Source organism: Salvelinus namaycush, chromosome 6, assembly GCF_016432855.1.
Source record: "Salvelinus namaycush isolate Seneca chromosome 6, SaNama_1.0, whole genome shotgun sequence".
In the NCBI taxonomy this organism is placed as follows: Eukaryota; Metazoa; Chordata; class Actinopteri; order Salmoniformes; family Salmonidae; genus Salvelinus; species Salvelinus namaycush.
Window position 1 is genome coordinate 29,629,303 of NC_052312.1, and position 14,957 is coordinate 29,644,259.

General features: G+C 43.1%; 1 protein-coding gene across 1 annotated transcript in view; it reads right to left on the reverse strand.

Moving 5' to 3' along the window:
* Nucleotides 1-14,957, reverse strand: part of LOC120049844 (GRAM domain-containing protein 4-like) — a 65,459-nt gene that overhangs the window by 10,834 nt on the left and 39,668 nt on the right. The window contains exons 4-9 of the mRNA XM_038996300.1: nt 9,592-9,712; nt 8,722-8,795; nt 3,826-3,970; nt 2,647-2,672; nt 2,438-2,529; nt 1,744-1,835 (exon numbers count right to left, since the gene is read on the reverse strand). Coding sequence (XP_038852228.1) covers nt 1,744-1,835; nt 2,438-2,529; nt 2,647-2,672; nt 3,826-3,970; nt 8,722-8,795; nt 9,592-9,712 — 550 coding nt within the window. The remainder of the gene's footprint in view (nt 1-1,743; nt 1,836-2,437; nt 2,530-2,646; nt 2,673-3,825; nt 3,971-8,721; nt 8,796-9,591; nt 9,713-14,957) is intronic.

Sequence of the window (14,957 nt, forward strand, 5' to 3'; positions counted from 1 at the left end):
GACTGGAAGCTGAAAATGTCCCCGTTTCTTCCATGGCCTGCATACTCAGACATGTCACCCATTGAGCATGTTTGGGATGTTCGTGAAATTGTTGCATGTTGCGTTTATATTTTGTTCAGTGCAGAGCATGTGAGCCGAGTTGAGCAGTTGGAAATCCCGCTCACCGCTCTATCGCTCCACTAAAAACCGCTCCAAATAAGCTCCATTCATTAAAATTTAACCAACACCCACCTGTTTTTGTGACTATCTGGACCTACCAATTGGTTTTTAGGGTATTGAAACCAAACCATAAGGATTTGAATTAAAAGTATTTGAATAAACATCAAAAAGGTGAATGTAAGAAGCAAATAATTTCAAAATAGGCTAACATGTCATATTAACCAGCATATAAAAAACAAGGTCAGGAGCCAGACAGGGAGCCTAAGAAGGAACGAAATGTAATTATTTAGGCTGTTATATTTCAAGGCTATAGCCTGCAAATAAATACATTGTCAAGCATTTGCAAGTGCTACACAATAGGCTGGTAGGGAAATAAAGCGCTCAGCATTTAAACATTTTGTTGGATTTAAATCATTAGTCTATAAATTGTGACTTACTTATACAATTTAAACGAAAAAAGGCTTATTAGTGCCTTTGAATACATTTTTAGAAACACGAGTTTGGCCAGTCTGTGGCTTCAGGCTCATGCGATGGTGCCTGGAGAGCCGGTCAGCAGCGGAGAATATTCTCTCCACACTTGCAGAGCCACTGGGGATGCTAAACACCCTTTTGGCCACTCTTGACAGGCTGGGCAGAGATGCAGAGTTGTTTTTTTATTTTTCTATATGTAGGCCTAAAGGTTTTTAGGCTAAATAACCCAATCAAAACGGAAAGCTGCTTGAACGTGGGAATATTCCAGGCCTATTGGGCGTCACTACAGTCTCTGGTTCGAATCCAAGCTGCATCACTTCCGGCCGTGATTGGGAGTCCCATAGGGCAGCGCACAATTGGCCCAGCATTGTCCGGGTTTGGCCGGGGTAGGCTGTCATTGTAAATAAGAATTTACAATGAAGAACCGACTTGCCTACTTAAATAAATAAAAATAATATTGGTTCAAAATCAATTTTGGCCTATTGTATAGGTAATAGAATGAAAATGAACAAAAAGTTTGAGATCAAATGTTTTGTTTATAAATACTTTGCTACAATGACACACTTTGTTACACACACACCTCACTCCCTTATTTTAGCATGTGCACGTAGTAAGTACACCATCATGCTTTTTGGATACATGTCTTTTCAGATTCCACAATGATTCTTTAGTTGTGGACACTACATCAGCGCACCTTGATTTAGCATCTGTGTGTTTTATCAGTTTCTTTATGAAAATATTTAGTGAATACCATTTCAGTAGCTAAAGCAAGGGGCTATAGCAGCACACAAGTAAACTACAAATGCATGCTAGGGTGGGCATGCCCTGAGCTCATGAAGTGAGCGCTGCTGGAGCAAAATTGGAGCGGGTGAGAAGGCCGACGCTCCAGCCTTTGGGAATTTCGCTCCACGCTCCAGTCAAAATGGGCACGCTCCACTACTCGCTCCAGTTCCGCTCATATACTCTGGTTCAGTGTAGCTGCATCACTCATCATCATCATCAATAAATAAAAATGAATGTACAGTTCAGTGTAGTTGCATCACTCATTATCACCAATAAATTGCAATTTGTGTGTGGGTGTGGGTGTGTGTGTGTGTAGTATGCTTGTCTTACTTAGCAATGAGGTAATTCAAGGAGAGCCTCAGGATGGCCAAGAAGAGGAACATGGGGATGGCCCAGCCATGCCATGCAGCATTCATGTATATCTGAGACAGGAGGAAACACAAGTGACATTCATCATTATATACTGTACTTAGCCTACATCCTATTTCTCACAATCAGATTTAATATACAAGTCTTCCAAATGACAAGCGCTACTGAATATAGTGGGAGATTTGGGACATTGAATGAGAGGAACTTGAAGAGACAAGCATTAGATTAGACATTAATATCTCTATAGAATAGCATGTGTCAAAGCCTTGAGATAATGTTTACAGTAGTACTTTTTTATTTTTTATTAAATTAACCTTTATTTAACTAGTCAAACAGGACAGCTCACTAAAGGGATAGTTCACCCAAGTTACATATTAGTTTCCTTACCCTGTAAGCAGTCCATGGACATGGTATGACAGAAATCCATGCTTTGGTTTTGTTTGCCTGGCCATGTTTCCAAATGCTAACTTATTACATTTGTGGCACAACTCCAATGCAAGTCAATGGTACCGATATTAGCATTTCTCGCACTTCATGTCCAAATCATCCTAAAGTTCCTCAAATTAATTGTGTAGCTCAATGAAGTTACTTTTAGATGATTTGGACACAACTCGCATATCCCTTGAAAAAGACAGATAGGAGCAGTTGTACTCACTATGAAGGAAATAGCTGAGGTGTATACTGAGTGCCAGTTGGATAAGGCTGAGAGGTTCCTCATGAAGTTAGTTACCGGTCTGGCTCCTCGCTCTGGAAAAATAAAAAAATTAATCTGTCATCAACCTATTGTCACATTACAACAATAGCTGACAACAGTAGCTCAATGGCAGAAAGTTCTGAGTGGGTATTAAATCGATAAATACTCACTGAGTCGCCTCATGTTTTCTGTTAGCCTGGAGAGAGAGAGAGAGGGACACACAATGGTAGATGAAACAACATGAACTTTAGCATGCCCTTTACACAGACACCACACCGTGGGGGAACAGAATTCTCAAACATCTACTAAAAGAGCGAAATGCTTCCTGCTTAGCGGAGGTGGCAACACCTCAACCCACTGATCATTCTGTTCATGAGTCACACAGCGGCGAGGAGGGAAGAATGAAGAGCTCAATCTATTTCTCTGTTCTCTCCATTCTCCACAAGGTCAGCTACAATACAGTGCATCCTTTATTTCTAGAACTTTCTACCTGCGCTGCCAACTTTTATCCAATCTGTGTGCACTTCAAACTGTGTATGTATGTGTGTGTTTACAGTAGCCTCCTGCCTAAGGTCACAATCTGATCTGCGCTTAGCAGGAAAATGAGCCAAGTCCTAGACTGAACCCAGCTAGCTTAAAGTGGAGTAAAGAGGAGCATGACATATGAGTTGCATCTCATATGTCACCATTAGGAGTTTACCCCCTAATGGTAAAGGTTAGAATTGGGGGATAGTGAAGCTGATCCTAAATCAGTGCACCGAGGGCAATGTCTATAGCCTCAGTCAATGGCTGCAGGGAGTTGTAGTGTGGTCAAACCACCACCAGAGGGCACAGACATTGTATTCACTCCCTGTGGCTAATCTGCCTTACACGGCCTCCTATTAAACCCAGACAGGAAGGGCCTACCAGCCAATCAAATGTCTTAACATCACACTAATGTTTCTGTGAGTGTTACATGGTTTCACACCGTTTTAAAATGGCTTACTTCCTACTGAAAACCACCCTGGTCATGTTGCTCATGCAGTGATGTGCAACGTATACAGAATGTCCAGATGTCTTGTGTCTGTATAGAATTCCCATCACTACCATTAAGGTTAGGGTAGAAGACTACTGTTTCTGTGAGTGGTAGCATACTGGCAATGAGGGGTGCAACAAATACACAATGTTCAGATAATGACTACTACAACAGCCTTTCAATGTGACTGCTGTTTTCACCACCTAGTTCAGTACATAGAAATAATATTACAAGAACAGACATTGCCATTCAAAACCAATATTCCATGATGGGTGGACCCATTCATTCTATTTCTATGGTTTTGACAACACATCGTAGGAACACAACAATGTACCTTTTAGCACTTAGCGGTTCCTCCGCCTCCACAGTGTTCTCCTCCGGGACGAAGCGGAAGTCTTCTATGTAGACCCCCACCCTGTCGTAGAGCCACCTCCACGCCCGCAAGTACAGGGTCTCCCCCTGTGGCGGCTTCTCTTTGTCTGGAGGGGCCGAGTTGAAGATCATGTTGTCATTAGGCTTCTTTTTTTGGGTGGGTGTTTTATGTCATTGTATACTTGGAAGAGGACTCATGTATGTTCTTTTGTCTTTTATCTTGTTACTGAATATAAATAAACATACATTCAAAAGACAGAAAGAGGGAGAGTGAGAACAAGAGAGAGACGGGAAGAGAGGTTACAGGCAGCACAGGTTTATAATTAGTACAATGAAGTTGCCTCCCTGTCGGTTTGGCATTTCTGTTCCTAGATCTGTGCCTACGGGCAACTTCTATAACTACCTGAAGCTGTTTATTGAAATTAAGACAGGTACAGAAGGAGATACAGGTCTATAGATCTCCCAGTTAAGAAGCTGGTTTAATTTAGAGTTAATACCAAAGACCCATTAACCTAAATTACACACTGAGCTCCTTGTGTCTCTCTTACAGAAACAAATTCATGTACGCACACATACACACATTCTACATTTGGTGAGGCTGCTCTAACACTGTGGGCCTGTCTGGCCTAGATTAAAAACTTAGCCCATTTCCTAAAATAAACACCCTTGCCAGTGTCACCAGCACCTGAAGCTACTAGTCGAACAACTGGTTCTGGAACCCTAAAATAATGTATTTTCAAGAGATACTTCAACAGCTCCTCTCCCCCAACCCACGCACACAAACAGTGTATTCTTCCAGCCTGTTGACAGACAGGCTGCCTGGCAGTAATCTGTGCTCCACGCACACTAAAATATCTCTGCTAATGAGGATGTTCACCACCCAGAAAGTGGTTTGCACTAAACACTGCTATTAAAGCTGCCTGTCCTTACTGCTGGGTTAGAGTTTTAAAATGAATGGGGAAACTGTGTGTGAGGGGAAACAGAGAGAGTTTTTGAAGTCATTGTTTTGATATGAGAATACCTGTTCATCAAATAACATTTTATTGGTCACATACACATATGTAGCAAATATTATTAGGGTTGTAGCGAAATGCTTGTGTTCCTAGCTTCCTATCTCCAAGTTTGAGGTGTGTGTGTGTATTCTGCATTGACTCAAGGGATTAAGGACAAGCCTGTGTGTGTGTGTGTGTGTGTGTGTGTGTGTGTGTGTGTGTGTGTGTGTGTGACCCGTTTCAGGAATCTATGCGTATGTCACAAGTCACGACTTAACATGAGCCATTCATTTTTTTTGTTGGCAAAAAAAATGCCTTCTGGAACATGTGAACTTTCATGTGCCTTAACAAATTTGTATGCCATCTGTAAATATCAATACAATTGTTAAAATTACGAGCCTTGATTGGCTGTGATAATGAGTGGGCTGGACATGCCGAGAGAGGAGTTCAGATTGGTCTGCTATATAGAACGCTGTCTATTTGTGCTGGTCAGTCTGTTGGTAATCCTGTCGAACGCGGCTTTAAAGAAATATATGTATTGTGTAGTAGAGCTGCATAAGTGTTGCTCTCCACTTTCTGGAGGATCGAGTTTTAAAATCAGTGGAATTAGAGTATGATAGAGAAAACACCTGTCTCCGGATTACATCTTCAAACTTAGGGCAGCAGTGGCATGGCATCCGTGACAGGGAGACGCTTCCATCATGCATGATAGTGTGATCTTACACGTTTACCTAGCAAGCTAGCTACATGTCTTAAGCTAAAGTGTACTGTTAGCTAGCTAACGTTAGCTGGATGGCTCCCTAGCTGACGTTATTATTCGTATCCCAGAGCCGTTTGCTTTGCTAGTTAGAGCCTAATGTTAGCTAGCCAACATTGAACCTGGTTGGTTAGCTCCCAGCAGATTCATGCAGGGTAACGTTAGTACAATGGCTCTTCCTTATAAAAATGTTGAGCTTATGCTGCGGTCGTTCATGATAGATGGTGGCATATTGTGGTAAATTGTAAGATCATTCTGGCAACAATGGCTGAGACTTAAATAACGTGCCATAGAATTCTGCAGCACCCTGCAAACTGTGCTGCAGTATGCCGCAACTTTTAAAGGAAGAACCACTATGTTCATTGTTGTTTAACTAGCTAACGTTAGCTGGCTGGCTCGTTCGTTACATGACGTGTGTGATCTTACACATTGTTTACCTAGCTAGGTTCATTGTTTACCTACTTAACTAGCTAGCTACAGTTGAAGTCGGCAGTTTACATACACTTAGGTTGGAGTCATTGAAATTCATTTTTCAACCACTACACATTTCTTGTTAATAATTAACAAACTATAGTTCTGGCAAGTCGGTTAGGACATTACTTCGTGCATGACACAAGTAATTTTTTTAACAATTGTTTACAGACAGATTATTTCACTTATAATTCACTGTATCACAATTCCAGTGGGTCAGAAGTTTACATACACTAAGTTGACTGTGCCTTTATAAAGCTTGAAAAATTCCAGAAAACGATGTCATGGCTTTAGAAGCTTCTGATAGGCTAATTGACATAATTTGAGTCAATTGGAGTTGTACCTGTGGATGTATTTCAAGGCATACCTTCAAACTCAGCGGCTCTTTGCTTGACATCATGGGAAAATAAAATAAAATCAGCCAAGACCTCATAAAAAAAATTGTAGACCTCCACAAGTCTGGTTCATCCTTGGGAGCAATTTCCAAATGCCTGAAGGTACCACGTTCATCTGTACAAACAATAGTATGCAACTATAAACACCATGGGACCACACAGCCGTCATACCGCTCAGGAAGGAGACACGTTGTCTCCTAGAGATGAACGTACTTTGGTGCGAAAAGTGCAAATCAATCCCAGAACATCAGCAAAGGACCTTGTGAAATTGCTGGAGAAAACAGCTACAAAAGTATCTATATCCACAGTAAAACGAGTCCTATATCGACATAACCTGAAAGGCCGCTCAGCAAGGAAGAAGCCACTGCTCCAAAACCACCATAAAAAAGCCAGACTACGGTTTGCAACTGCACATGGGGACAAAGATCGTACTTTTTGAAGAAATGTCCTCTGGTCTGATGAAACAAAAATAGAACTGTTTGGCCATAATGACCATCGTTATGTTTGGAGGAAAAAGGGGGATGCTTGCAAGCCGAAGAACACCATCCCAACCGTGAAGCACGGGGGTGGCAGCATCATGCTGTGGGGGTGCTTTGCTGCAGGAGGGACTGGTGTACTTCACAAAATAGATGGCATTATGATGAAGGAAAATTATGTGGATATATTGAAGCAACATCTCCAGACATCAGTCAGGAAGTTAAAGCTTGATCACAAATGGGTCTTCCAAAGTTGTGGCAAAATGGCTTAAGGACAAAGTCAAGGTATTCGAGTGGCCATCACAAAGCCCTGACCTCAATCCCATAGAACATTTGTGGGCAGAACTGAAAAAGCATGAGTGAGCAAGGAGGCCTACAAACCTGACTCAGTTACACCAGCTCAGTCAGGAGGAATGGGTCAAAATTCACCCAATTTATTGTGGGAGGCTTGTGGAAGGCTACCCAAAACATTTGACCCAAGTTAAACAATTTAAAGGCAATGCTACCAAATACTAATTGAGTGTATGTAAACTTCTGACCCACTGGGAATGTGATGAAAGAAATAAAAGCTGAAATAAATCCTTCTCTACTATCATTCTGACATTTCACATTCTTAAAATAAAGTGGTGATCCTAACTGACCTAAGACCGGAAATTTTAATTGGATTAAATGTCAGGAATTGTGAAAAACTGAGTTTAAATGTATTTGGCTAAGGTGTATGTAAACTTCCGACTTCAACTGTACATGTCTTAAGCTAAAGTGTACAACACGTGTTGAATATGGCCGGTGTCAGTAAACGTCGGCAAAAAAGCGTAATGAAATTATTGCAAGCAGAGCTGGTTAGGCTGTTTTCATGTTATCCAGAGGTAAGCAAATCATTGGACAGAGCGTCAATTGTGCGCTCTGAACGCTCAGAAAGCAAAACGAGATGGGTGGGGCCAAAGCTTAAGAGGGTGTGAACAATGCTGAATGGGTGAAGACAAAGAAGAGCTCTTCAAATCGATACGAAAACATTCAACGGCCATTTTCTCAAAAGTGAGTTTACAAGTTTATTAACTTTCAAAGCAGAATTACTTTCCCATTGTTCCTCAAAAATGCAGTGTATGACATTTTGTAGCTAAAAAACACCATTTCAAATTGTGCTACATAAGATCGAATCCTGGTGGTGAGACACATATGTGAAATCCCCCATGGAGAAAATAGATTCTCCACCATCCTGAATCCCCCCCCCCCCCCCCACACGGGGTTATTACAGTCTTCCAAGAATAGTCATCCCTACACACCCCTACTGTAAAACACACACATCCACATATCCCAGTCCTTAAAGTGTCAGAGCAAAAGTCAGTTCCTCCCCCTGTTCTGTCTCCTGTCCTTTTCCCTTCAGCTCTACAGTTCCACTGGCTTCAACCTGAGTCCTGAACGCCTTCCCACAGTCTCTCAGTCCCTAGCTGCCCTGTGGCCCTACAAACCCTTTTATTTCAGTGATCTATGAGAGTTACTGCTGTTTCTGACAAAGGTTTCTTCTGACGCAAAGCTTGAAAGCTTAGCACGTTAAATACCGAAACTGGCGTCTGATTTTAGTGACTTTTCTACAGATTATTCCCTTATCCTTTTCAGCCTTTGCAGATCTGAAGGACTGGGATAGGTGTGAGCAGTATCAATCCAGTCTCTTCAATTCCATAAACAGTAAAGGTAGGGGCAGTTCTTGGTGTATACTAATCAGCAGTCATAGGTGTTACGTCATAGTCCACTTTCTGCCTTGCTTACCTGTGTCTTTGCCATTGGCAGCAGGCGTTGGAGATGGGGGTTTACGGGCAGGCTGTGGCGGCGAGTCTTCCAAACTGATAGAAGTGTAGAAAAAGAGAGGAGAAAGACAGAAAGAGTGAGTCTTTGCAACACTATGTAAACAAACATTCATGAGCTTAATGCACCCTAAGATTTTGGTTATTTGATGTGTAATGTGTCTTCATGCCTTGTGGACCTTACTGTAAGGCCAAGGAGACATTCCACATGGTGTCCTTTTGGCAGGAGCTAAAATGCCACTGAAATCCATTCTGAGTAGACTGGATGAACCCGAAGCTTTACTTAAAGGAAAATTCCACCCAAAAACGCTATTTTGGTATTTGCAGCATTTCTGCATTTTGAAAGTTATATATATATATATATGTTAAACTTGATTGTTGACATGCAAAACATGTTTGGGACTACATCAACAATGGACTAATGAAACAAATACCAAAAAGATAGTTTTGGGACACAGACGTGAACGTCCCAAGACTAACATAACTGCTGCGCCATGCTCTGCACTCTGATATAGAAGCGCGTGATTTGGTTATGACACATACACAAACACTACAGTGAGCACACACACACACACAGGTCCTTGAGGAATTCCCTGCCATGTGCCAACCAAGCTGCAGGGGCAGCTATTTATACCCGCTGCAGCCCAGGGTGATCCACCCCACCAAAGGACAACTCACTGGGGTAGGCAGGATGGTAGGCAGGGAGTGGAGGGTTGCAGCACTGAAGGCAGCACAGACAGACAGAGTGAAGTGACTAACTAAGTGTTCTCTAAGCAAGCAACACTTAGAGAATGAGACGACACACATTGTTCCCCTCACTCTCTCCAACACACACCTGGATTTTAGCACCTCGTTCATCCTCAGTTCGAGGTCGAGCCTCTTCCCTCTCTCTCTCTCCAGCTCTTCCTTTATCTTCTCCACATTGGTTTCCTCTCGTAGCTTCCTCAACTCCTCTTCTGAAAAACACACACACACGACTGGTATCATCGCAATTCAATGGCTCAAGCTCGAGACGAATGTGGCAGGGTCTACAGTCAATCACGGATTACAAAAAGAAAACCAGCCCAGTCGCGAACATCGACGTCTTGCTCTCAGACAAATTAAACAACTTCTTTGCTCGCGTTGAGAACAATACAGTGCCACTGACACGGCCCGCTACCAAAGCCTGTGGGCTCTCCATCTCCGTGGCCAACGTGAGTAAAACATTTAAATGTGTTAACCTTCGCAAGGCTGCCGACCCAGAAGGCATGCCTATCCGCGTCCTCAGAGCATGTGCAGACCAGCTGGCTGGTGTGTTTACGGACATATTCAAACAATCCCCATCCCAGTCTGTTGTCCCCATTCTTCAAGATGGCTGTCCCCAAGAAAGCTAAGGTAACTGAACTAAATGACTATCGCCCCATTGCACTCACTTCCGTCATCATGAAGTGCTTTGAGAGACTAGTCAAGGATCATATCACCTCCACCCCACCTGACACCCTAGAACCACTCATTTTTGCTTACCGCCCCAATTCGTCTACTAACGATGCAATCGCCATCACACTGCACTATCCCATCTGGACAAGAGGAATACCTATGTAAGAATGCTGTTCACTGACTACAGCTCAGTTTAACACCATAGTACCCTCCAAACTCGTCATTAAGCGAGACCCTGGGTCTGAGGGGCCGCCCCCAGGTGGTGAAGGTAGGAAACAACATCTCCACCCTGCTGATCCTCAACACTGGGGCCCCACAAGGGTGCATTCTCAGCCCTCTCCTGTAATCCCTGTTCACCCATGACTGCGTGGGCATGCACGCTTCCAACTCAATCATCAAGTTTGCAGACGACAAAAAACAGTGGTAGGCCTGATTACCAACAATGACGAGACGGCCTACAGGGAGGAGGTGAGGGCCCTCGGAGTGTGGTGTCAGGAAAATAAACTCACTCAACGTCAACAAAAAGGAGATGATCGCGGACTACAGGAAACAGCAGGGTGAGCACCCCGTTCCTCGGCGTACACATCACGGACAAACTGAATTGGTCCACCCACACTGTTAAACAGCCATCACTAACAGAGAGGCTGCTACCAACATACAGACTCAAATCTCTGGCCACTTAAATAAATGGACTTAATAAAAGGTATCACTAGTCACTTTAAATAACGCCACTTTAATAATGTTTACATATCCTACATTACTCATATGTATATACTGTATTCTATAACATCTACTGCATCTTGCCTATGGGGCACGCCATTGCTCATCCATACATTTATATGTACATATTCTATTCATCCCTTTACATGTGTGTGTATAAGGTAGTCGTTGTGAATTTGTTCGATTACTTGTTAGATATTACTGCATAGTCGGAACTAGAAGCACAAGCATTTCGCTACACTCGCATTAACATCTGCTAACCATGTGTATGTGACCAATAAAATTTGATGATGATCATCAGATTTCTTTACCCCCTTTGTTAATGCACATACAGACAGATATGTAAATTGTATTCTGGAATCTATTTGTCTTTGTTCAAAATCTGGTAAAAAATAAATAAAAACCCAAAACCTTTGAGATGTTCCAGATCACATTGACACATCTTTACAAGGGTCAGTTTCAGAATAATAACTGTTATTCTGGTAGCTGCTGTGCTGTGATACAATTTCAACCCCTGCAGACTGCAGTACAGAATGATAATCACGGGATGAGATCGTGATCCTCTTACATTGTCCCACTTGGCTCCTTTCACTGCTCTGCCCTGTACCCTGAGCAGAGCCACAGAGGTTACAGAGTGATCGAGGTGCTAAGAGGCTGGTCACTAGTCAATACACACCTGACAGACGAGAGGAGACTCTGGTAATTGTTTCACTAACGTCCTGTTTCTTTCTCGTTTCCTCACTTTTTCCTTTGTCTCTCTCATCCTCTTCTTTTCTTACTGACCACTTTCCCTCCTTCCCTCTCTCCTCGCCTGGCTGACTCCAGTAGTGTCAGGTGTCATCGAGTGACTGGGCAGACCATGCCTCCTCTTAGCCCCATGCCGGAGCTCAGCCCTGTGTTCCTGCTCACCTTTTGTCCCTGCACACACAACCACAGAGCCTCATGAATACTGGGAGAGAGAGGGCAGCTCCTCTCACAGACTGGAGGCACATGGTTAACGAACATGAACTGATGCACAAAACGACGCCGGATTCAAAAGTAGTTGTCTAGTTGTCAATTTGTTGAGGTAATCTGAAGAGATTTCGGCCCATGCTTCCTGAAGCACCTCCCACAAGTTGGATTGGCTTGATGGGCACTCCTTACGTACTATACGGTCAAGCTGCTCCCACAACAGCTCAATAGGGTTGAGATCCGGTGACTGTGCTGGCCACTCCATTATAGACAGAATACCAGCTGACTGCTTCTTCCCTAAATAGTTATTGCATAGTTTGGAGCTGTGCTTTGGGTCATTGTCCTGTTGTAGGAGGAAATTGGCTCCAATTAAGCGCCGTCCACAGGGTATGGCATGGCGTTGCAAAATGGAGTGACAGCCTTCCTTCTTCAAGATCCCTTTTACCCTGTACAAATCTCCCATTTTACCACCACCAAAGCACCCCCAGACCATCACATTGCCATCACCATGCTTGACAGAGGGCGTCACGCACTCCTCCAGCATCTTTTCATTTTTTCTGCGTCTCACAAATGTTCTTCTTTGTGATCCGAACACCTCAGACTTAGATTCGTCTGTCCATAACACTTTTTTTTCAATCTTCTGCAAGGCTGTAATTGCTGCAAATGGAGGATTCTTTAACAAAAGCAAAGTTCGAAGGACACAATTCTTTCAATTAAAAATCATTATAACCTTGTCAACGTCTTGACTATATTTCCTATTCATTTTGCAACTCATTTCATGTATGTTTTCATATGGAAAACAAGGACATATAAAATATGGGGGATTGGAAATTACGCAGACAAATACATTTATAGAAGCCACAATCAATTTGCAATATAAAAAAAAATATTTTAAAAAAGGACTGGAGGAGACGACGAGATGAGCAAGATCCAGTCCATCTGGGAATCAGAGTTGTCAGTTGAAAACAATAGAAGCCATACTCTTTGTTCGGGAGCAACAGAGCTAAGTGAGGGGATCCACCGCCCTTATACAAATGGTAAGGAATGGTAGGGTAAACACTGCCATACTGGAGATCAATGCTGAGGTGACTTGTCAAAATTAATATCAGTGATAAAAATAGGTGGCCAAACGCTGATCGGCATTCGCGGTGAGTCAAGTAACGCTCCCCATATTTTCAATGCAATTTTTTTCCGGCAAAAGGTGGATAAAAGCAAAACAACAAAAAAGGTGTAGAAACAGTGTTTACCCTTCACTAGACCACTGTCTGTTGTTGTGCGTAGGCTCACCACTCATGGTACTTATTGTCTATGGGAATGTCAATTACAGTAAAGAAACACAGCTCCACAGCCTGTGGAACTAACATCCATTATAAATGACCACCCACATCACAACACTCGTCTCCATACAACTACTACGGTACAACGTCCTGTCACACACCAGTCATAACTCAGTGGTTGACTTCATGCTAGAAGCTACACACATATTAATGGAACCCCCCCCCCCCCCCCATATAGATAATGGTATTACTTTACTCCACAGCCTTCGATCAGTCTTTCTCTTAATAGTGCTGCGCCAAAAAAAACATGCTGCTACTAACGTACCATCTTATGAGTCGACTATGTACTGAAGCAACCTTACATAGCAATCATGCTAGCCTGTACAGTGTGATTAGACAGACATGTCACCAGGATCACTCTCAGATCCCAAAACAGCACTGCGACACTAGGGGTCAAAATCAGAAACAGAACAAATCAGAGGATGAGACAAAAAAAAAGTAAGTAAGTAAACCGATCAGTAGATGTCCACCCGGTGGAAGGGGGGGGGGGGGGGGGGGCAGAGAAAGGTTGACAAAGAACGAAAGAGATTGAGAGAGAAAAAGAGCAGCTACTCCCACCTGTAGGGCTACATGTATAATTCAGTTTCCTCTACCACCATCTCCTTAATTATCTACCATAGGAGATTTATACTACCGCAGTGTCACTCTTCTCTCTCTCCATCACTCTCGTTTCTACCTGTTAACCCTCAAACAATAATCCCCTTTGAGATAGAGCAAAGATTTCACTCCAAACAATCAATGGAAACATGATTGTCAACTTACAAAAATATAAAAAAAGGCACAATTTCAAAGATTTTACAGAGTTACAGTTCATATAAGGACAATCAGTCAATTGAAATGACTAGGAATACAGATACTAAGGATCTGTTGGTCACAGATACCTTAAAACTAAACGTAGGGGCGTGGCTCAGAAAACCAGTCAGCATCGGTTGTGACCGCCATTTGTCTCATGCAGCGTGACACATCTCCTTCGCATAGAGTTGATCAGGCTGTTGATTGGAGCTTGTGGAATGTTGTCCCACTCCTCTTCAATGGCCATGCGAAGTTGCTGGACATTGGTGGGAACTGGAGCACGCTGTTGTACATGTCGACCCAGAGCATCCCAAACCTGCTCAACAGGTGACATGTCTGGCCATGGAATAACTAGGAAATGTTCAGCTTCAGGAATTGTGTACAGATCCTTGCGACATGGGGCCGTGCATTATCATGCTGAAACATGAGGTGATGGCGGCGGATGAATGGCACAACAATGGGCCTCAGAATCTCATCACGACATTCAAATTGCCATCGATAAAATGCAATTGCGTTCACTGTCTGTAGCTTATGCCTGCCCATACCATAACTCCACCATGGGTCACTCTGTTCACATCAGCAAACCACTTGCCCACACAACGCCATATAAGCCGGCTGCCATCTTCCCAGCACATTTGAAACTATCTGTGAAGAGCACACTTCTCCAGCATGCCAGTGGCCATTGAAGGTGACCATTTGGCCACTGAAGTCGGTTACGACGTCGACTGCAGTCGGGTCAATTTCCTGGTGATGAACATGCAGATGAGCTTCCCTGAGATGATTGACAGTTTGTGCATAAATTCTTCGGTTGTGCAAACCCACAGTTTCATCAGCTGTCCGGGTGGCTGGTCTCAGACGACCCCACAGGTCCTGGGCTGGCATAGTTACACGAGGTCTGTGGTGGTAAGGCAGGTTAGACATACTGCCAAATTCTCTAAAACAGTATTGGAGCCAGCTTATAGTAGCGAAATTAACATTACACTCT